The 24,225-nt window shown below is 48.6% G+C and overlaps 1 protein-coding gene across 2 annotated transcripts in view; it reads left to right on the top strand.

The window, feature by feature from the left end:
• SUPT5H (SPT5 homolog, DSIF elongation factor subunit) overlaps positions 1–24,225 on the top strand; it is a 324,989-nt gene that overhangs the window by 209,101 nt on the left and 91,663 nt on the right. For both annotated transcript variants that reach the window (XM_086938709.1, XM_086938710.1), the window contains exons 12-14: positions 2,325–2,395; positions 12,227–12,332; positions 12,426–12,519. In XM_086938709.1, coding sequence (XP_086794835.1) covers positions 2,325–2,395; positions 12,227–12,332; positions 12,426–12,519 — 271 coding nt within the window. The remainder of the gene's footprint in view (positions 1–2,324; positions 2,396–12,226; positions 12,333–12,425; positions 12,520–24,225) is intronic.

Here is a 24,225-nt window from a genome sequence, read left to right as displayed (position 1 = left end):
AATCCTCCCAATCCAGTCTGATGCCTGCGAAATTCAAAGATAAGGAATCTGCGGCTAGATCATGTCTCAACCAGATAAGGCGTTACCAAAGGCAAGTAACTTGTCCTTGTGAGTGTGCGATTTTGGCATTTAAAAAGTCTTAATTCATACAGCAGGCTTCTGTCTGCTTCTCTGCCTCTCGTTCTCACATGGTTTGCAGCCCTGCAGTTACCTGGTTTGGCAGCCACAGTCTTGGAGGGTGCTAGACAGACTCATGCAGTTGTTCTGCTTCAACTGTGACTTTAAAGCTGTCTGTGCTGCAACCGTACTGTGGCTGGGGACTTGGATACTTTTACGATCTTGCTGCTGCAACCCTCTTCTGCAGCTTCCAGTCTTTTGCAGTTGTGTCCTTCCTAGGCCATGGATTTGAGGGATGCTGGTTTGGCATGTGCGACCTCTGTGCTAATCTTGACTTTAATAGTTGCTTCAGCGGGATGCAGGCCTTCAGGCAAATTACACACCTTGGTAGCACAGGTCAGTTCGGTCTCCGATGCACCAGTTCCAGTGTTTTAGCCAAGAGGGACTGCGGATTTTGCTCAGTGGTTGATTTTTGTAGAAGGCTTGATGCGATTCACATTGCAAACCATTTGGGGGATCGTGGTGCCCCTTCTAGATAGGTCATTCCTGGCTTGCTCCTTGGTATTTACTCACTCTCCCTGGCTATTCCCACATCTGGAACAAGCTGGCCTTCCCCATGGACCGTGTCTCCCATTGCAAGGCCAAGCACACTCCTTCCCTCTCACACTCATCAGACAGACTTCTAGGCAGACCCTCTGCTCCGTCAGCCGAAGGATCAGACATCATTTGATGCCCGCTCACCTCTGCGATGCTGGCTTTTAGGCAGACACAAGTCCTTGTTTGAGTACTCTGTAGACCACTCCTTTCCTTGGTCATAAAAGAACTTAGAAATATAACCAAGATAGGTGGTTTGGATCCCAATTTTATACAAGAGGTTTTGTGGATCCACTGTTTGTGGTTTCAGAACCACTTTGGTTTTCTTTACTTTCAGGCTTCTTTTCACACACAGCCCTCTTCACACACAGCCGTTGTGCAAAGTGTGGACTTTCACAACAGATTCCAATGGGACTGATGTCAAACACAAGAATACAAAACATGGGTACAATTAAGCAGTTCTTTGCTAACATGGCCCTCATGGACTTTCTAAAGGGGACCCTGTCTCCATCCTTTTAACTTCAGTGTCTGTGCTCCTCAGTCTCGCCACATGATGATTCCTATCAGCTGGTGCTGTCGACCTTCACATTGAATTCAAATCATGTTGAAAGTACAAGATGCAGAGAACCAGTATTTATCAGTTAATTTGGGCATTTCTTGAGCTCTAGTGACGCTAAAGAGTGCTACTTTCAGATTCAAACGGTCTAGCCAACTGGAGCAGGGACCATTTTTGCAGACCCCTAATGAGGTGTGTGTGTGTGTGTGTGTGTGTGTGTGTGTGTGTGTGTGTGTGTGTGTGTGTGTGTGTGTGTGTGTGTGTGTGTGTGTGTGTGTGTGTGTGTGTGTGTGTGTGTGTGTGTGTGTGTATACACACACAACAGCTGTCCACATGGATATGGTTTGAGTATCTCCATGTAGACATCTTTGACAGTGGACTGCTGCTTTGCACTGTTGAGCTCACAAGAAGCTACTCTGGTGATGCTGCCAGACAGCTTTGAATAGAATGTGTATTCCAGACCAAATCCATCCATGTGAGCATACCTTAGAATCTCTGTAGCGCAGACAGCATGGACTGTTAGTGCAGCGTGCCACATTCCCAGAGATTACAAAAATCAGAAAATTACCTTATTAGGGCTATATTCCATGCAACTTATGTGTCCTTATAACATACAGCATATAGCTTACTCAAACTGCACTTAAGCAGGAGAAGTGAATGATGCCAGTTAAAGTAAGTTAACGGATATAACTATGGAAGTCCGTATGTAGATCTTCCAGGGATGCAGGTAAAAAAGACTTGTGCCTCTTGTACATCTAAATACTGGTGCCAGCAGTCTGCGTCCTATAGCCAGGGAGATAAGCCAATATCCAGTATAAATGATGGTTCAATTTCAGTGTACCCCCAGTCCAGTATAGTCTTGTGGGGGAGTAATGTTGGCCTGGGTGATGCTAGATATGGTGACCAGAAATTTGGAGAGATGGGCACAGGGGGGGTTCACAGCTGTCTGCACTATGCGAGGAATTACTTTCTCAAACTTTCAGTGCAGTCACTATCTCATTGGAACCAAAGTAGTCACTGTGGTGAATAACGTTTACTTGTGATCCTTTTATTTCAGAAAGACTGGTTTTCCAAAAGGAAGAAGTTCAAGAGGCCTCCACAGAGGCTCTTCGATGCCGAAAAAATTAGGTGAGTGGCCTATTGTATCTGCTAAAGTAAATAAATGGCTTGCGAGTTAGTTGTTAAGGGTAAGTGATTGGATTATATGTTGACTAGTGCCTTTATTTTTTATTTTTAAGCTGTCTGTTGAGGTGCAGGCAATCCAGCACCCTGAACCAGCTTTTTTTTAAATTATCATGGGCTATGAAAAGCGTAGGCTTGGATGTAAGATTCACATTGTCAAGGGTAGTAGTATTGTTGAGGTGAACCTTTTGCCATTTTCTAACTTTCTTTTGTATTGTGCTGCAAGTTCTACTGTGCATGTTGTAAGTCTTAGGGCAGGAATGGGAATCATGGGGCCTGTGGAGGTGCTGACGTGCTGCCTGGGGTGGATGGCAGATAGTGAAGCGGATACATTTATTACTCCAGTATTGGAGCTTTCATAGATTCACATGCCTGAATCATTCCCCGTCGTCGAGACGGGAGTCTCCGGTACATAAAAAAGCAATGCCTAGTAGTATAGCAAACTGAAAAGAGGCCTAGGCCCATTTCCCTTTGGCAACTCCTAATCCTTGTTATGTAAAAGGGACCATACTTTTCTCTGAACCAATCAGAGCTCCTCACCCTCTAGAACCCTCCCGAGAGAACCTTTTGCTCCTCAGATTTTCTACTGCACGTTGTGCTAGGGAGTCTCCTTTGAGCTCTGCTCAAACTCTTCAGTATATTCTATTGGGATTGGACCTGAGTGTTTTTCCTTCTCCAGATTTAATTATTTGGAATACTTCAGACTATTTCTCCCTCTTCTTCCATGGCTGACGAGGAGAAAAAAGGCTCTATACAGACGACCCTCATAAAGACTGCATCTACTTCCTTTATCCAGGCCATCAGGCAAAGGATTGCAAGGTATGTCGTACCTTTTCCAATAAAACTTTGAGGGACCATGAAGAAAGGCTTCTACTCTGACTTCAAAAGGGGAAAGCTAGGAAGGAGATCTTATCCAGTGACAGTGAGGAGAAGTCCTCTTTTTCCAGGAGATCTCAGAAAAGGAGCAGATCTCCTCAGGCTCATACCTCAGGGGAAAGACCTGAGAAGGCCCTTAAAAAGACCACCCAGGGTCTTCATGGCGCAGTCCCTCAAAATCTCCTTCAGGCAAAGAGAAGGACAAGAAGGGTCATGCTTCGGGGGTTAAACATACCAAGAAAACTAGTTCAGAGCCCTCAAAATCTACCCCCAAGTTCAAGATTTCTGTCAAGAAACCATCCTCCACACCTTCTGAGGAGAAAGTGGAGAAATCTGCATCGTCGACGGGAGCGTCGACGAGGAAAATAACGTTGAAGAAACCGGAGGTAAAAGCTGTTTCAAGAGCTTTATCGCCGTGTCTACACTGAGGTCGGCGGCTACGACTACAACCACGTCGTCCACGGCAGTGACGACGGGATCGTCCACGGCAACAACGGTAACGACGACGACGATGATATCGTCGACAATTTCGACGGCGAGCCAGTCGACGAGGAAAAAAACACCAGAAAATAGGTTTTTGACCTGGAAAAGGACAATTACGCCAGAACTTACTTCTCCAAGTAAGGTGTCGCCTCTGGTACCATCTCACCTTCTGGAGGAAGAGGATTCGGAAGGGGACGAAGATGATGGCGGCCCTTTTGGTTATGCTAGTAGCCCATCTCAGTTGCTGTTAAAGTACCAAGAGGAGGATTCAGATGAATATGAAGTTCAAGAGCGTCCTCAGCAACAATACCGCCAGGAACATCAGGAAGAGATGACGAGAGTACCATCTTCTTTGTTAAAAGATCTACAATTCATTTTAGAGGGTTATAGGAGGAGATATCATGTGCCTCAAGCCTCAAGGGAAATTACAGAGGCTACGCCTCAACCACGCTCAGTACCAAGTACACCAGTGCGTATGCGGGACATCTTACCGGAACCCCTCCCAAGATCTGCACCACTGAGATCTGGTCAAGACCCAAGGACCACAGATGAGGAGGAAGATGGAGAGATCACGGACCCTAGCAGAGTGGGACGATTATCTCATTCCGTCACCTTCTTCTCCGTCTCCAAAGCCTGTTGATTCTCCACCTGAGGACATAGGTGGGTTTCATAACTTAATGGAGAGAGCCACTAAAAGATTCGCACTTACCATGGCAGAGGATAAGGCAGAATGTTTCTTGTATGACTTCAAGGAACCCTATCGTAGGACAGTTCGATCCTTACCGATTGTAAGTCATCTTTGCGAAGAAGGCAAGAAGATCATGGAAGCACCAGCTACAGTGACTCCGGTGCTCGCCAGGTTGGACAAAAAATAAAAGGCGCCTTCAGATGCTCCAGCTTGTCTTTTAGGTCATCCTAGACGGACTCAGTTATTACCCAAGCAGCTCAGCAAAAATCAAGAATTTAGTCAGCTCCTATTACAGCACCTCCGGACAGGGAGGGTCGAAGGCTGGACAATGCGGGGAAGAGATTTTCCTCTATGTTGGCCCTATTAGTGAGAGCTGCGAATGCCCTGGCCATTCTAGGGAGATACGATAGGCAAATGTGGTGCGACCTTTCGCCTTACATAGACCATATACGGGAGACGGAGAGACAAGGAGCCAGAAAAATTCTGCAAGAAAGGGAGAGGACTTCGGCCGAAGTCATAGTTCTCGCTATGGACATAGCGACCACGGCATTCAGATCTCTGGGAGGAGCTGCGGTACTACGCAGGCAAGGATGGTTGAGGGCGACAGCATTTAGACCCGAAGTCCAGAATAAAATTTGGGACCTTCCTTTCAACGGTAAAGATCTATTTGGCAAGCATATAGATGATGCACTACAGAGTATCAAAAAAGGTACGGATACGGCTAAGTCATTGGGAACTCTACAATAAAGGAAAGTTCATTTTCGAGGCTCTAAAGGTAGAGGTCAATCATCTTACAGGGGAGGATACCAACTGGGTCGATATTCCTCTTACTCCACCTCATCCCAGCCCAATCGCTAGCAGTATACACAGCGCCAGTCAGGAGGCTACACAAAATCGACTCTGAGAGGTAAAGGAGGTCGTCGGGGGCCGGACAACACCCGACGACCATGACGACCTACTAATTCCGGCTACACCGATTGCTCTGAGATCACATGTTCTCCTGTGTGGAAAGATTGCTCATAATTTTCAAAATTGGCAACAGATAACTACGGACCAATGGGTCCTCAACATTTTTCAATTCGGTCACACTCTAGAATTTCTACAGAAACCCCCTCGTACACCGCCGATACATCAGAAGGTCAAGCATTTACATCAAATGCGGGAGGAGATTCGGACAATGCTCCGAAAGGAAGCAATAGAACCGGTACCGAACTCCCAGAGGGGAGGGGGGTTTAACTCCCGCTTTTTTTTTTCTCGTCAAGAAAAACATCCTTCAATGGCGGCCTATTCTGGACCTCAGATTCCTAAACACCTATCTCAAAAAGCAAGCTTTCAGGATGGTTTCTCTGCAAGACATCCTTCTACTGTTGAACCCAGGAGACCATATGACCACACTAGACCTACAGGATGCATACTTTCATAACCCCATCCATCCTTCACACAGGCAGTACCTTCGGTTCATGGTAGCCGGAGAACATTACCAATTCAAGGTACTGCCCTTCGGCCTGAAATCAGCCCCAAGAATTTTCACGAAATGCCTGGCTCCAGTGGCTGCGGTTCTAAGACGACAAACACCAAGGATTTCCCTACCTCGACGACTGGCTAGTCAAGACACCATCAGCAGTGTTAACCCGAGCATCATCAAAGGCTTGCGTGGAGTTGTTTGCCAGGCTAGGTCTGACTCTACACGACGAAAAGTCATCCCTTCAACCAACGAAAAACATCACTTTTTTGGGGGCAATCCTGGATACAGAGAGAAACAAGGCGTTCCCCTCCAAAGAAAGGCAGCTGAAAATTATTTCTCTCTTCAAGACTTTACAAAAAGAAAGTGTCTTTGAGTACGCAAGTACAAGTCATTACTGGGAACAATCTCATCTTGCATTCCCCTTGTACCTCACTGCAGGTTAAGAATGCATCTGTTGCAAGAGCAACTAGATCTGCAATGGCCTCAAGTGGAGGGATCCTTCGAGGATGTTGTCCAAGTCATGCCGGTCATGGTTCAAGCAGCGGCATGGTGGACCTGAAAACTAAATGTCTCGCAGGGTCTTTCATTCCTCACAATTCCAGCCCCATTGATAGTGACAACAGATGCGTCCCTAGAAGGATGGGGAGCGTTCCTTCAAGTCAGCGGTCACTGGAAGTTGCACGAGCAACAACTACACATAAACTTACTAGAACTGAGAGCAGTCCGCTTCGCATTGCTAGCTTTCCTGCCAAGGATAAGGGGATCATCTGTGTTGATAAGAACGGACAACACAACTGCAATGCACTACTTAAACAAGCAGGGAGGAACAAGATCACTCTCCCTCTCTCAGGAAGCCCAGGACATATGGGAATGGGCGCTATGACACAGGATATTCATAACAGCAGAACACCTCCCAGGGGATCAAAACATCAAGGCAGATACTCTCAGCAGGCTCAAATCGTCCTGCCACTAGTGGGAGTTGGACCAAGGAGTCCTGAAAAACATTTTTATCAAAGATGGGAAGAACCAACAGTAGACCTCTTTGCAATAGCGGAGAACAGAAAATGCTGGTTCTTCGCAAGCTGGCTTCCCCAACGGGGATCTTGGAGGAATGCGTTTTCGATGGCATGGTCAGGCGTCTTTGCCTATGCCTTTTCTCCAATTCCCCTGCTGCTGCGAGTGCTTGTGAAGATCAAGAAAGAACTGTGCTGACTAATTCTAATAGCCCCATGGTGGCCCAGACAACAATGATTAACTGAGCTTCTGCTGCTTTCGAAGGTCCATCCGATTCGCCTCCAACCAATATCATTGCTTCTGACGATGTCCCAGGGACAAGTGCTCCATCCGGACCCAAGATCCTTGTGCTTAGCGGCCTATCTCCTGAGCACTGTGAATTTCAGCATCTAAACATCTCAGAAGAATGTAAAGATATCCTCTCCAAGGCCAGGGCGGATAGTACGAACAAAACCTACAGAATGAAGTGGAAGAGATTTTGTCTCTGGTGTCAAAGAAGTAACGTTCATCCTTTGAATTCGGCACCTCATGAGATTATTCCATACATCTTGCTTTTAGCTAAGTCGGGTTTGGTTCACGCATCTATAAAAGTACATTTAGCTGCAATATCACGCTACAGAAGGACTGCTTCGGGACCATCCTCATGGTCGGCAAGAATTGTTAAACAATTCATGAAGGTATTATTCCGAGTTTTTCCTCCAATAAAGCCTCCTCCACCTCTTTGGCGATTGAATATAGTCCTTTCACAATTAATGAAGCAGCCCTTCGAGCATATACACAGGGCAGATCTCAAATTCCTATTGTGGAAGGTAGCGCTTCTCATCGCTCTAACTTCGGCCAGAAGAGTGGGGAAATTGCAGGCTCTCACAATTCAAGACCCTTTTCTGCAATTTAAAGAGGACAGGATGATTCTCAGAACTAATCCGAAATGTATCCGTAAAGTATCAACTGACTTTCATTTGAATGAGCCATTAGTTTTAAAACGTTTCTTTCCACAACCAACAACAGCAGCGGAAAGAGTTCTACATTCGCTGGACGTCCAGCGATGTCTCATATTCTATTCAAAGACTAAACACTTTCGCAAGTCTTCGCAGCTTTTTGTCGCTTTCAGCGCACCCAGGAAGGACTTTCCTTTACCGAAACGTGGGATTGCCAGATGGATTTCCAGTGCTATAGTATATTGTCACCACGCTGCTGGGAAACCTCTGAATGCACGAGTTTGTGCTCTGTCACCACGCTGCTGGGAAACCTCTGAACGCACGAGTTTGTGCTCATGCAACAAGAGCAGTGTCCACCTCCACTGCGTTATTTGCAGGAGTGCCGATTCAGGATATCTGCAGGGCAGCGATCTGGAGTTCTACGCACAACTTCACCAGGTACTACTGCTTGGAAGCAGCTGCAGAGACAGATGTGGCAGTGGGAGAAGCGGTGCTGAGAAACATTATCCAATAACGGTGAGCCCTCTTTGCATGCCTCCGTCCTTTTATCTTTGATACAAATGCACATTTTTTCTATTGTTATTGGAGTATTGATATGCAGAATTCTAAAATAACTATGTACAGAATTATGCTGTATTAAGTGACTATATAATAAAAAAAATGTGCTTTATGCTACTGCTCGCTATTCTGATTCAGGCATGTGAATCTATGAAAGCTCCAATACTGGAGTAAGAAAACAAGTTACTTACCTGTAACTAGTTCTCCAGTATTGGAAGCTTTCATAGATTCACATGCGACCCACCCTCCTACCCTGAGAGGCTCACCTTGGATTTAGCACGAAGAGTGTTTTTGATGCTCAAGTGCGCGAAAATCTGAGGAGCAAAAGGTTCTCTCAGGAGGGTTCTAAAGGGTGAGGAGCTCTGATTGGTTCCGGGAAAAGTTTGGTCCCCTTTACATAACAAGGGTTAGGTGTTTCAAAAGGGAAATGGGCCTAGGCCGCTTTTCAGTTTGCTATACTACTAAGCATTGCTTTTTTATGTACCGGAGACTCCCGTCTCGACGACGGGGAATGATTCAGGCATGTGAATCTATGAAAGTTTCCAATACTGGAGAACTACAGTTACAGGTAAGTAACTTGTTTTCATACTGATTATTTAATTGTTTTACATAGCCTTGTCTTGTGTCTCAGTTAGCACTTTTGAACTACAAGAAAAATCTGTGTTGATATACATTGTTTCCAATCACTGGAAAGTTATGATAACTTGGAGTGTGAATGACCAAGAAATCTCAAAACTAGACTTCTTTGGCACGGAGGTGTGGATTTTCCCATCCAGCGGGTACCTCTTTTCAAACAGCAGCCATTATTAAACCATATCCATTAAAAAAACGTAACTTTCACAGAAAAACCTGGGAAGCATGGCCATAACATCATCTAATCAGGCAGCGATGTCCATATAAAGTCCTCTGCCTTTTTCTGTGCTCCCTCTTTCTCCACACGAGTCAAGTCTATGGAATCCTCTTTATTCCTTCTTGGATCCATCCGACCTATTGAGAAAGGAAAAAAAATCAAATATATAACTCCGGGAATGCAAATGCATATGTCACCAATTCAAACTTGATGATATAGACAGTTTAGTTAGCAACCTTTTCACAACAAAACAAGGCCTAAATCATCAACACTTTGTGAAAGGCATGAAATGGTATGAGGCAACATGTTTCAAATGCTTAACGTTCTAGTAACTGGGGGGGTGGGGGTGGGGGTGGATGGAGGAGGTGGAGGTACCCCACCGGGTGGGATAATCCTTGCCGTCATGTCCTTAAGAATTTAAACTTTCCGTTTAGAAAGCTAGGAAATGTTATATTCTATGCCAGGATCGGAGGCGAGGATTACACTAGTTAAAAGACTTCTCACCACCAGTTGAGCTATATCCATCACTGGCATACTGTAAAATCCCTTAAATTAGAGTCCGAGGACCAATCTGGCACGTTCATAATGGACTCCAAACGGGCACCCAGACGGAATGCTTTTGAATCCATCGCTCCCCCCTCCCTCAGCTGAATGTGCCCCAAACATTTTGTATTGATGAGGAGCTGTTATTTCTCCTAAGGGTGTACCGCCTCTGTTATGTCTACGTATGATTTCAAGCATCGCACATCACACAGCTAAGCAGAGTCGGCAAAAGGTGGGTGAGAAATTACTCTGGAATTGGATTTAGTACACCTAGTTACTGGGAAGGAAACCCCCTCTGGCGTAAATAACCTACCTGTAATGTTGAGAGCTCATACATCCGAGACGCTTCTGCAGGGACACACAGCACAAAATCATGGCCAATTTTGCAGACATCTCCTTCCGTGACAAAACCTGTTGGATTGCCAGGGTAAAAAGAGATTAAAGACCTAGTTAACGTCCCAAAGAGTAGGATACCTGGGTTTCATCGCTTGGGAGGGACAGACTTCTCGAAGCAACCTTCTCATACAGGGGCGCACAGCCAATTGGGGCATGCCCTGCCTATATATCTAAACAGAAAGAATTTACCGACCTGTAAGCCATTCTGTCCACCACCAGGCTGGACAACTAACTTGGCGACCTGAACTACTTTTGCAACCATAGGATCCAAAATCCGTTGCCAGCCTCAACCCATCCAACTCTCCCAGGTGGACTTGTATCATTTGACCATACTATCTGCCCAGGCCTTAGAGGGGAGAACCTCTGCTTGCCTCCCAAAGCCCTAGGATTTTCCAATGTTGCCAGTAATCCGCCAAGCCATCGGATTTAGTGAGGTGTCCAGAACCAACCAACTTTGGAGGAGAACCGACCAGCCGAGCCCACCTCCAAGGAGGCGAGGTCACCCAAATTGGGTCCATCTTAATCAACAAAGACCACAAAACGTAATTCGCATTACCTAGGAAAATAACCGCGCGCTGAACCCAGCCGGACAGCACACTAAGGGAAATAATTAAGGAACCAAGAAGTTTTTGTCATGGGTCCAGTGATATCCAGATTTTTGTCTTGACAAGAGCGTCAAGACCCATCGATCCCCTTCTTGGGATCTTTAATATACTTTTCCATCAAAGTTTTATTATAATTTCTGTATGCCATCAACTCGGGCCACAGACAAGGGGTGCAAGGGTGACTTCAGGTGTCACGTTTTGGCGGTTCCAGAGGCATCAGAGTCTTCTCGTTTGGAGTTTCCTCAGAACAGGTTTGCTGCTCACAGGAGGTCTTGGGTCTTTTTCAAAGGAAGGCAGTCCTCCCAGGTATCTGGAGTCAACAGCTGAAGGACGAGTCGACTTTAGCACAGTTTTCGACGAAGGATGCAGACAGGTCGGCAGGGTTGATAGCAGTTCAGCTGCTTCTTCTCCCTCTGCTTTTGCAGCTCTTTGGTGTCCTCTCTTCTCCTCTTCTCCTCGGTCGTCAGGATCTGCTTCTCTGGTGACATGCACTCCCCTAAATTTTGAATTTAGGGTCGGCTTCCTTCGGCACTTGCTGCTGCAGGGCGTCGGGCAAGTAAGTAGTCGATCTGCTGCAAACCACCATGTGTTTGTCTGGGCAAATGTAGCTATATTTATACCTTGAAGGTGCCGAGTTTGACGTATGATTGGACATAATAATGTCACTCAAAGACTCAGTTCTTTGAAAACTCCATGATTTCCTAGATAAATTAGTATTCAGGCGAGGGGAAGTCCCTAGCTGCTGAAGGCGGGTTTTTCTAAGAAATCGTTGTTGATTCTCGGAAATTAGTGGAAGTAGCCATGCCGTATTTGGGCTGCATAGGCTCAGTCTAAATATGGTAATGATTTCTATGCCTATATAAGGATCGAGTAATTTATACCTATATATGGGCATGAATCTGGAAAATTACACTAGGGTCCTAGATTCCTACACAACAACGGATCAAACAATAGGGTTCAATAAGATTACAGACCAAGATTGTGTTTGCCTATTCCACAGCTGCAACGTACCCCACCTTCACCTATCATTGCACAGTTCCTTGTTTGAAAGGATTAATTTATTGTCACACGCAAATGGGCTGTGACTTTGGTCTGAAAGTTGCAGGTAATTGTTCCAATTCCCTGAATTCTCATTCCACAAATGATTTCATGCTATTCTAGGACTAACTATAGAATCTAAGTAAAAATTTGTTCAAACTGGTGTGAGCACTAAATAAATACAAATACATGAGTCCATAATCTTTATCTGGAAAATAATGATCAAGTATAGATGGGAATTAATACCCGTAGTGTCCTACCATTTGCTTCCAGAGTTGGGTTTTTTGCACCCCTAGTGACACACCTATCCTTTTTCCACTCAGGTCCCTTGGTGGAGAGGTCACCTCTGATGGAGATTTCCTTATTTTTGAGGTCAATCGTTACAGCCGCAAAGGTTTCTTGTTCAAGAGCTTTGCCATGTCTGCTGTTGTGAGTATAAACATTTGACCCATTTAATGTCGATGAAAGGGTTCTACATTGCCAGGACCTAACTGCACACTTTGTGTACCATATGTGCTTCAGATCACTGAAGGAGTGAAGCCTACCCTATCTGAGCTGGAGAAGTTTGAAGACCAACCTGAAGGAATTGATTTGGAAGTTGTAACAGAAACCACAGGTAAGGCCTTACGTTCTTGCATATTTTACTCTAACCTCGGTGGAAAGCACAGTTGGAAACTGTTTGTTACACATGGTTCTTCATCCAATACTAAAAAAGCCAAGTGCATAGTTTCCCCCTTAATACATTTCAGTGACTACAGTTTTGTTTAAAAAAAACATAAATAGCACTGTCGGTTTGGGTGGGTGCCTGATTAACAAAATTGATGATGTCATCGGAAGAAACCTAATGTGACCTGCCCCTCCCCCCACCCCAAATGACATCACAGAAAGAGGAATAATACGACAACCCACCCCTCATTTGGTTCTGGCAATCTGTAATGGAAAAAGATATGTCCTCGTAAATGTGTATGTAATGTATGTGTATTTCTATTTGAAACTGAGTTTTTATGGTCTGTTTATTTTTTTTTTTATTCAAAAGGTCAAGATTTATATATAAACATCTCATGGTGTCTGGGGATTTGGCTGTGAATAATAGTGCTTTGACAATGTGATCAGGAACCAGGCCCGATATTTGTTCACATGAGGCTACCACACTTTTTTTAATCTGCTGCAAACTCTACCAAGCATTATAGATAGTGGTACCAATCTCTCTGGTAAATGCATTTATCTTCTTTTCTTAATTTATTTGTGTTGGTATGACCCAGCATCATGTCTTGTTTCACAGTTGGGTTAATGAGACACCGGTTTCTCTTTATTCCTACTACTGGCGCTGCTTGTTTTCTCTGTGAGGCTCAGAATACACATCTGTACTAAGGTTCACTGTGGGGTTTCCTTCTAACTTTGAGCTGTAATCCCTTTGTAATGCCACTGTTGTGTAGTCCATCCAACCACGGTGGACTGCATTGTCACTTGCCACTGAGACTGTCTGACTTCGGTCTTTGTGGCCCGGGTGCTGATAGATTCTTTTTTCCGCCATTGGGCTTGATAACACAGCCAAGTCCTCCAGAGCCAGAGAGGAAAGGTTTTCACTGAAAACAAAAACATCAAAGACAAGGGCAATTGCAGCCTAGTTACCGATGGATGTCAAGGGAACACTAAAGCGAACACAAGACTGACAAAACACCAACGGTTTTGGACAAACAACATCTACTTCAACCACGTGGGTCGGGCAGCAAGCGAGGGGCATGGAGCATACCACTTTTAGATTTTGCCCCAACTGCCACACATATGCAATCTCTTCCTACCGAAGGACCACAAAGTTCACTGCATGCACCAAGTTTCAGACTGTGACCTCAGGGCAAGGGAAAAGCAGACGTAGGCTTAATAGAAGGGATTCATTCTTGCACTGGAAAGAAACCCTCACTATGTGATGGTTTCCTCCTAGTGCAAGAAGGAATCCCTTAAGGACTTGTGGTTGTCAAGTGACAACAGACACATCAAGGCACCAAGTTTGTAGAGGAAGGAAGATCTCTGTCGAAGATTTCATCAAGACGCAGAGAAATAAAACACCCAAAGACGTTGAAACAAAGAAATGGCAGGTAACTCACTTAGGATGCACAGCGACCATGCCAAAACCATTGGACTCTAGGCTTGCTAAAACAATCTCAATGCTGAAACATTCGACCCCCGAGGGTAGGCAGAATTCGAAAGAATCCCACAGATACAAGCAAAAGGATACCATTGAAGGCCTATCCTCGGATCCAGACTCAACACCAAAAGGGGATTGAGAGCGTGGGAGGAACAAGGAAATCCAGACGCTGAAGAAGAGAACTGTAACTATCAAAGGTAATCAAAAGTCTCTAGACATCAGGAGAATAAAAACAGCTACTCTAAGTACAAATGAAAGCTTTGATGAGAAGGAAGCAAATGGTTTGATTCTTCAAGAAATACAAAATCTCTCTAAAGCCTCCACAAGAGGAGGACAACATTAGGTGGCAGACCTAGACCTTCTGCTTACACCTGAATCATAGGAGGAAGTTGAGGTAGAATTCTTCCAATATGAGAAAGAGGAAGGAATGATCGAACCAGATCCATACAAGGTAGGAGAGTCCCGAGGAATGGCAAGACCTATATCCAGACTCACCAGAGGAAGGGATAGATTATCCAGTATTATGGGTATCTTTCATAGATTCACATGCCTGAATCATTCCCCGTCGTCGGGGTGGGAGTCCCCGGTAAATAATTATAGTAATGTCACATAGACATATACTTAGTACTAGGCCAGAGGCCTCACATTAGTAGCCTATCTAGGTCCTTATGTAAAAAGGACCAAACTTTGGCCAGGAGCCAATCAGCTACTATCACCCTCATCACCTTCCTGGAAGGAGCCCTAGTCCCTCAGATTTTCTACCACGTCGTGCTAAGGGAGTCTCCACTGAGCTCTGCTCAGGTTTTTTCCTTATCTTTGGATTTTTTTCCTTTATCTCTTCAAGTTTCAGATTGGAAAGGAGTATTGGTATTTAATATGTCTACTACTCCTAAAAAAGGGCTTTTTAGACGCTGTGCCTCTTGTAGTAAAATGAGGTTGCATATAGAGGACAAGCATGAAGACTGCTTGTATTGCCTCTATCCTCAGCATTCTGCCAAGGAATGTAAGATTTGTCGCACTCTCCCGGTCAAGACATTGAAGGACAGGGAAGGGCGCTTACTTCTGTGGCTCCAGAGAATGAAGGACAAAGAGCAGCTGGTCTCCTCAGGTGAGAGTGAGTGTTCCTTCAGGAGCTTCCACTCCTCTCCTAAAAGGCCTCGACAGACATCCCCAGGTCAGTCTGCTGCGCCTCCTCACAAGAAGCCAAAGTCCACAGAGGGTCAATATAAGGTCAAGCCTCAGAGACCTTCTCTTCAGATGACAGACTTCAAGAAGCCTGCTATGGTGTCTTCTGGCCTGCCTGTGACGATGTCGACAGTCTCCATTTCGACATCCACGGCGTCTACTTTCTCCATGGCATCGACTACTACAACATCGTCGTCGATGGGTAGGTCAATACCTTCTGTCACAAAACCGTCGACGACGTTTCTGACGACGCTCCCGTCGACGTCTGCTTCATCGTCGACGAAGGCGAAGCTTCCAGCGTCGACTAAAATCCCATAGTCGACGAGGATTTCGTTGTCGACGAAGATCCCACCGTCGACGAAGACTACCTCGTCGACGAAGACTACCTCGTCGACGAGGACACCGTCGACGAAGCCACCGTCGACGAAGCCACCGTCGACGAAGCCATCGACGTCGACACCATTGTCGACGAGCCCGTCGATGACGAGACCGTCGATGAAGCCATCGTCGTCGACTGCTACAGTGTCGACGCCGCCGTCGACGAAGAAATCATCATTGTCGTCGTCGACTAGGACATCAACGACGACGATGCAGTCGACGATGAAAATGCCTGATAAATCATCAAAAATCGTAGACGCTCCACCGTCGACGGACACCGCGTCAACGGATCTAATATCTAAGGGCTCTCCCTCATTGAAGTATACATATACACACTTTAAAATGTCATCATGTCTGGTGACACCAGAGATGACCTCACCTAGCAAGGTCCAACAGCTGCTGCCAACGCAGTTTCTAGAATCAGCAGATCCTGAAGAAGAGACCATGTTTCCCATAGCATCCAGTCCCTCTCATCTTAACATCAAAGTTCATGAGAGTTCGGACTATGAAAATTTTGAAGAGGTTACAATTCAAAAGGAAGTTCAACAACATACCACTGTCCAGCCTATGGTGTGCCTTCCAGCTTCAATTGTCTCTGATCTCCAATTTCTGATTTCGGACTATAAACCGAGATTTCCATCATCTTCACCTGCCTCAGGAATACAGGCGCAACAGGAAGCGCCAACTCCTCAACATCGACCGCGGCCACCCCCGCTGGTTGTGCGTCAGGAGCAAGAGAACTTACCTACTCAAATTTCTTCGGATGAGGATGAATATGAGGAAGAAATGAGAGATGATGAGGCCCAAGAGGAGGAAGGTGAAATACATGATGATGATGATGGTCATGATGATAACACCAACCCAGATCCAGCATCCTCATAACCAAGTACAGGACGATTCAACCCCTGAAGATTTAGGGGGGTTCCATATTATCGTAGGAAGAGCGGCTGCAAGATTAAACATCCAAATAGCATCGGAAACGCAGGACTGTTTCCTTCATGATTTTAAAGAACCCTTCAAGAGATCAGCTCGCTCCATTCCAGTGATCGATTATATATGGGAGCAAGGACTAAAAATAATGAAAAATCCTTCCTCTCTCATTACAGTGCCGGCTAGGCTTGAAAGGAAGTATAAAGCCCCAGACACTGCGCCCGCATGTTTAACTGGCCAAACTAAACCTGACTCAGTTATATCTCAGGCCGCTCAGCGGAAGTCCAGCAACCCGTCAGCGGCAATGACAGCGCCTCCTGATAAAGAGGGAAGAAAGCTTGATGCCATCGGCAAGAGATTTTCCTCCATGTCCGCCCTATCAGTCAGGGCTGCAAATTCTCTAGCATTAATAGGTCGCTACAATCGACAGATATGGGCAGATATAGCCCCATATCTTGGGGCGATTCCAGAAGACCAGAAAGACGAGGTTAAGAAAATTTTACTAGAGGGTGAACGCTCTGCCTCAGAGATGATCGATGTAGCCTTGGATATCGCTTCCACAGGCTTTCGTCAATTGGCAGGAGCAGCAGTTTTGAGGCGCCAGGGCTGGCTTAAAGCCACCACATTCCGGCCTGAAGGGCAAGCCAAAGTTCTCGACATGTCATTTGATGGGGAGCTACTCTTCGGTGACCATATCGATGACATGCTGCAAGGTATTAAGAAGGATACCGAAACGGCGAAAGCCCTAGGCACCCTGCAATACAAGACTAATTCCTTTCGAGGATCCAGAGGTAGAGGACAACAGAATCGTGGCAACTATCAAGGTTACAGGTCCTCTTATAACTCTTCCCAGCAGTATAAACCTCAATATCAGCAGAGGCAACAACAACAAGGACAATCCTCATACAACAAGTCGTCCTTTCGAGGGAAAGGAGGAAAGAAAGACAATTACAGACGCCAATGACTGTTTTCTCCGGCAGGCCTCCACCTCTTCTCCACAATTCGCAGTTGGAGGGAAAATTACCAACTTCCTTCACAATTGGAAGCAAATTACAACGGATCGTTGGGTTTTGCAGTTAGTTCGCTTCGGACACACTTTGGAGTTTGTGGAACATCCTCCTCCGAACCCACCATGTCCTATGCAGCACACGAATCTAAACCTACTTCAACAGGAACTCTCATTAATGCTCCAGAAAAGAGCAGTGGAAAGAGTTCCTCGAGGTCAGAAGGGGAGAGGATTCTATTCCCGATTCTTCCTGATCAGAAAAAAGGAGAAGAAGCAGTGGAGACCAATACTGGATCTGAGAAACCTAAACAAATACCTCAAGAAGCAGTCATTCCGTATGGTTACCCTCCAGGAGGTATTACACCTACTCAATTCAAAAGACTATATGGTATCCTTAGACCTCCAGGATGCTTATTTTCATATCCTCATTCACAAAAGTCATCGACAATTCCTGAGGTTTGCAATAGCAGGGAGACACTACCAGTTCAGAGTATTACCATTCGGCATGAAGTCAGCTCCACGCATCTTTACAAAGTGTCTGTCTCCAGTAGCGGCATACCTTCGCAAGCATCATCACCAAGTCTTTCCTTACCTGGACGACTGGCTCGTCAAAGCTCCTACTCGAACAGGCGTAGCCAAGTCCTCTACAGCCTGCCTTCATCTCTTCGAGAACCTAGGCCGAACGCTCAACCAGGAAAAGTCAACTCTACGACCGTCACAACGTCTCAATTTCCTGGGAGCAACGTTGGATACACAACAGGAGAAAGCCTTCCCTTCCAGAGAACGTCGGGTCAAGCTGAAGACCCTGGCAGTCCAAATACAGACCAAAAAGAGAGTCAAGGTTCGACTTTTCAAGTCGTTGTTAGGAATGATGTCTTCCAACATTTTTCTCATTCCTCACTGTCGCCTCCACATGCGGCCTCTACAGGAAGCATTAACAAATCAGTGGATCCAAAGTACAGGGTCCTTCGACAACTGGATCAAGATCACTCAGGTCATGAAGAAGGCTCTGAGATGGTGGCTTCTGGGTGACAACTTGAACAAGGGCCTGCCTTTTCTACTCCCAGTCTCTCCTCATGTGATAACCACAGACGCTTCACTGGAAGGATGGGGGGCGTTCCTTCAAGAACTGCAAGTACACGGTCAGTGGTCTGTGGCAGAAAAACGTCTCCACATCAATTTGCTAGAGTTACGAGCAGTGCGCTTGGCTCTTCGAGCATTTCTGCCCCGAATCAGGAACTCCCCAGTGCTTGTGAGGACGGACAACACCACCACAATGCACTACCTGAACAAACAGGGGGGTACTCGATCCAGGACGTTATCTCGAGAATCTCAGCAAATTTGGATCTGGCTGCTCCAGCACAACATTTCTCTGCGGGCAGAGTATGTCCCAGGAGTAGACAACACCCTGGCAGACTCGCTAAGCAGGCAGCGCTCAATTTGCCACGAGTGGGAGCTCGACCAGAAGACGCTCGACTCAGTGTTCTCCCGTTGGGGCAAGCCTCACCTGGATCTCTTTGCGGCGGAAACGAGCGCGAAATGCCAACATTACGCAAGTTGGCTTCCCCAGAAAAGGTCCCTAGGGAATGCCTTTTCGATGACATGGTGCAACGTCTTTGCTTACGCTTTTCCACCGTTTCCCCTGATCCCCAGGGTTCTCCGGAAACTGAAAGCAGAGAGTTGTACCCTGATCATGATAGCCCCAGCGTGGCCGCGCCAACACTGGTATACAATCAATCAATCAAAGACATTTATAGAGCGCGCTACATACCCGTAGGGTCTCAAGGCGCTGGGGGTGGGGGGGGTGCCGCTACTGCTCGAACAGCCAGGTCTTCAGCTTCTTCCTGAAGGAGAGGTGGTCTTGGGTCAGGCGCAGGTCGGTCGGGAGGGAGTTCCAGGTCTTGGCGGCCAGGTAGGAGAAGGACCTTCCTCCTGTAGTCGCTCTTCGGATGCGGGGGACGGCGGCGAGGGCGTGGTTGGCTGATCGGAGGTGGCGTTTGGGAGCGTAGAAGTTGATTCAGCTGTTGAGGTAGCTCGGGCCTTGGTCGTGTAGGGCTTTGTGTGCGTGGGTGAGGAGGCGGAAGGTGATTCTTTTGTTGACGGGGAGCCAGTGTAGGTCTCTCAGATGTCCGGAGATGTGGCTGGTTCGTGGGATGTCGAGGATGAGTCTGGCTGAGGCGTTCTGGATCCGCTGGAGTCTCTTCTGGAGCTTGGCGGTGGTACCGGCGTAGAGGGCGTTGCCGTAGTCCAGTCGACTGGTGACGAGGGCCTGGGTGACGGTCTTCCTGGTTTCGGTGGGGATCCACCAGAAGATCTTCCGTAGCATGCGTAGGATGTTGAAGCACGCCGAGGAGACGTTGTTGACTTGCCTGGTCATGGAGAGGGAGGAGTCCAGGATGAAGCCCAGGTTGCGTGCATGGTCTGTCGGTTTGGGTGCGGTGCCCAGGGCGGGAGGCCACCAGGAGTCGTCCCAGGCGGAGGGTGAAGAGCCCTAGGATGAGGACCTCCGTCTTGTCTGAGTTCATTTTCAGGCGGCTGGTCGTCATCCACTCTGCTACCTCTTTCATCCCTTCGTGCAGGTTGGCTCTGGCGGCGGCGGGGTCGTTGGTCAGGGAGAGGATCAGCTGGGTGTCGTCGGCGTAGGAGATTATGCTGAGGTTGTGTTGGCGTGCGATGGCCGCGAGGGGGCTCATGTAGACGTTGAAGAGAGTAGGGCTCAGCGAGGATCCTTGCGGGACGCCGCAGATGACTTCGGTGGCCTCTGACTTGTACGGTGGTAGGCGGACTCTCTGAGTTCTTCCGTCGAGGAAGGAGATGATCCATTCCAGCGCCTTGTCCTGGATTCCGATGTTGCTGAGGCGCTGTACTAGGGTGCGGTGGCAGACCGTGTCGAATGCCGCGGAGAGGTCTAGGAGGATGAGGGCCGCTGTTTCTCCGTTGTCCATCAGGGCTCGGATGTCATCGGTGGCGGCGATGAGGGCGGTCTCGGTGCTGTGGTTGGCTCGGAAGCCAGACTGTGAGGGGTCGAGGGATCCATTCGTCTCGAGGAAGGCGGCCATCTGCTTGTTGACGGTCTTTTCGATGACTTTGGCTGGAAACGGGAGGAGCGAGATGGGGCGGTAATTCTTGAGTTCGGTGGGGTCCGCTGTGGGTTTCTTGAGTAGAGCGCTGAGTTCGGCGTGCTTCCAGCTCTCAGGGAAGGTGGCGGTGTCGAAGGATGTGTTGATGATGTCTCGTAGGTGGGGTGCGATGACAGCGTCGGCCTTGTTGAAGACGTGGTGAGGGCAGGGGTCGGTCGGCGATCCGGAGTGGATGGAGTTCATCGTGCGGATGGTGTCTTCGGTGCTGATCGGGGTCCAGGCGTGGAGGGTGGTGGTGGGGGGTGGTTGTTCGGTCGTGGTGTGCGTTGGTTGGTTGTTGAAGCTGTTGTGTATGTCCGCGATCTTGTTGTGGAAGTATGAGGCGAGGGAGTTGCAGAGGTCTTGCGATGGGGTGATGTTGTTGTTTCCTGCGCTGGGGTTGGATAGCTCTTTCACGATGTTGAAGAGTTCCTTGCAGTTGTGTGCGTTGTTGTCCAGCCGGTCCTTGAATGCAGTTTTCTTGGCGGCGCGGATCAGCTGGTGGTGCTTCCGGGTGGCCAGCTTGAAGGTGGTCCTGTTGTCCGGTGTAGGTTCCCTTCTCCAGACTTTCTCGAGGGCTCGGCAGTTCTTCTTGGAGCTCTTGAGTTCGTCGGTGAACCATGGGGCTTTCTTGCTGCCGGGTCTGCTGGGCGGGGTCCTCAGCGGGGCGAGCTCGTCCGCGCAGTTGCTGATCCACTTCGTGAGGTTGTCGGCGGCCTGGTTGGGGTTCGCTGAGCTGGCCGGAGGGTGCTGGCTCAAGGAGGTGGCGAGCTGGTCTGCTGTGATCTTGTTCCAGCTTCTGCGGGCAGCCTGTTGTTGGTGGTGGTGGGTCGTTGTTCTTTTGAAGGTGAAGTGGACGCAGCTGTGGTCCGTCCATTGAAGCTCTGTGGCGTGGCTGAAGTCGATGTCTGTGCTGGATGAGAAGACTGCGTCGAGTGTGTGTCCGGCGAGGTGGGTGGGGGTGGACACCAGCTGCTTGAGTCCAAGATTGGCGAGGTTGTCGAGCAGGGTGCTGGTGTTGCGGTCGTTGTTGTTCTCCAGGTGGAAGTTGAGGTCCCCCAAGAGGATGTAGTCAGCGGAGGGGAGGGCATGCTGGCTGACGAAGTTGGCGATGTCCTCGCTGAATTGTGTGCGTGGTCCCGGGGGTCGGTAGATCAGGGTGCCTCTGAGGGTGGTGTTCGGGTCGGTGTGGATCTGGAAATGCAGGTGTTCGGCGGTGGTCAGGGTGTTGTCGGTGCTGGTCGTGAGACGGATGGTGTTCTTGTGGACGATGGCGATGCCTCCTCCCATCTGGTTGGCGGTGCGATCCCTCCGGGTGATCTTGTAGCCCTCTGGGATGGCGATGGCGATGTCGGGAGCTGAAGAGGCGTTCATCCAGGTCTCCGTGAGGAAGGCAACGTCAGGGGCTGTGGCGTCTAGGAGGTTCCAGAGTTCGATGGCGTGTCTGTGGACGGAGCGGGTGTTGAGCAGGATGCACTTGAGGTGGGTGCCGCTGGTTTTCGACTTGGCGGGTGCTGGTGCGAGGCAGGTCCGGATGCAGGTGAACTTGCAGGCGTGGCAGCTGAAGGGTCCGTGGGTGCGTCGTGGAGTGGCTTGGTGGCATCCTGGGAGTCGGCCGGTGTTGAGTGCGGAGAGGGTGGTGGCGGTGTATGTCAGGCGGGTCGGTCGGGGTCTTCGTGGGCCAGGGGTCCTGGCGCTGGGCGCGGGCCGGTCGCGGACGGGCGCAGACGGGCTTACCTTTGGCGCGCCTTCGGCGCACAATCGGCGCGCCCGCTGCGCGTTCGCATGGTCGCCATATAAGGCGAAGTGCGCGGGTGGGCGGAGCAGCTGGGAGGCGGGAGCGGGGAGGGAACAGAAGGAAAAAAGGGGCGGGGTCAGCGGTGGAGGCGGGAAGCGGGGAGCGGGGAGGGCGGCAACAGGCGGGAAAAAAGACAGTCAATACGGCGGAACAGCAACAATGATCACAGAAAACAGGTCAATAGGCAATGCGGCGGAAAAACAATAATAAACACACAAGAGCACTAGTACGAGTCTGCACAGTGCCCCGGGGGCACAGGGAGAGGAGCGCTGAACACGGACCACGCCGCTCGAAGGAGGGGGCGTGGTCACGAGCCGGCAGTCGGGCAGCGAGGCACAAGGAGGGGGGCACACGCAGCAGCTGGTGGCCGTGCGGCGCGGGGGTGTCCTAAAGCTAGGACACACTCACCTGCGTCGCACGGTCGCCATATAAGGCCAAGTGCGCGGGTGGGCGGAGCAGCTGGGAGGCGGGAGCAGGGAGGGAACAGAAGGAAAAAAGGGGCGGGGTCAGCGGTGGAGGCGGGGAGCGGGGAGGGCGGCAACAGGCGGGAAAAAAGACAGTCAATACGGCGGAACAGCAACAATGATCACAGAAAACAGGTCAACAGGCAATGCGGCGGAAAAACAATAATAAACACACAAGAGCACTAGTACGAGTCTGCACAGTGCCCCGGGGGCACAGGGAGAGGAGCGCTGAACACGGACCACGCCGCTCGAAGGAGGGGGCGTGGTCACGAGCCGGCAGTCGGGCAGCGAGGCACAAGGAGGGGGGCACACGCAGCAGCTGGTGGCCGTGCGGCGCGGGGGTGTCCTAAAGCTATACAGAACTACACCTTCTATCGCTGGAACCTCCAATTCTATTCAGGACATGCCCACATCTCCTCACAATGAACCAGGGACAAGTCCAGCATCCGGATCCAACATCTCTCAACTTATCGGCTTGGCTCCCGAGTTCAGAGAGTTCCAGGATTTAGATATTCCACAGGAATGCAGGGTGGTCTTAGCCCGGGCCCGGGCTGAAAGTACTAATAAGACGTATTCCCTTAAGTGGAAAAGGTTCTGTTTGTGGTGTAGAGCTCCGAAATTACATCCGTTCACTTCTACGCCAGCACAAATTCTGCCCTACTGGCTCCACCTAGCCAATTCGGGGCTGGCACACGCCTCAATAAAAGTCCACCTGGCGGCCATATCCAGGTTCAGACGTTCTTCGTGTGGATCTTCACTATGGACCAACAGACTGGTCAAGCAGTTTCTGAAGGGATTATTCAGGACTTTCCCTCCAGTTCGAGCGTCACCACCAACATGGCAACTAAATGGGGTACTAGCTCAACTAATGAAACACCCGTTTGAGCCAATCCACAGAGCAGATCTTAAATATTTGTCATGGAAAACGGCTCTATTACTGGCGCTCGCGTCAGCAAGGAGAGTGAGTGAACTGCAGGCTTTTTCTGTGCAAGACCCCTTCATCCAGTTCAAGAACGACAGGGTCATTCTACGGACTAACCCTAAGTTTATACCGAAGGTTCCGTCCTCTTTCCATCTCAACGAACCTATTGTCCTGAGATCTTTCTTCCCGAATCCATCATCTGCGGCTGAAAGATCTCTACACTCATTGGACCTCAAGCGATGTCTCAAATTCTACATACACAGGACGGAGCAGTTTCGGAAGTCCAACCAATTGTTTGTTGCATTTAGCAGGCCCAGGAAAGGCCTAGCATTGACAAAACAGAGCATTTCCAGGTGGATTTCAGCGGCCATCGC

This window comes from Lissotriton vulgaris, chromosome 9, assembly GCF_964263255.1.
Source record: "Lissotriton vulgaris chromosome 9, aLisVul1.2, whole genome shotgun sequence".
Classification (NCBI taxonomy): Eukaryota; Metazoa; Chordata; class Amphibia; order Caudata; family Salamandridae; genus Lissotriton; species Lissotriton vulgaris.
The sequence above is the reverse complement of the archived record's forward strand: the minus strand, read 5'-3'. Positions and strand labels throughout refer to the sequence as shown.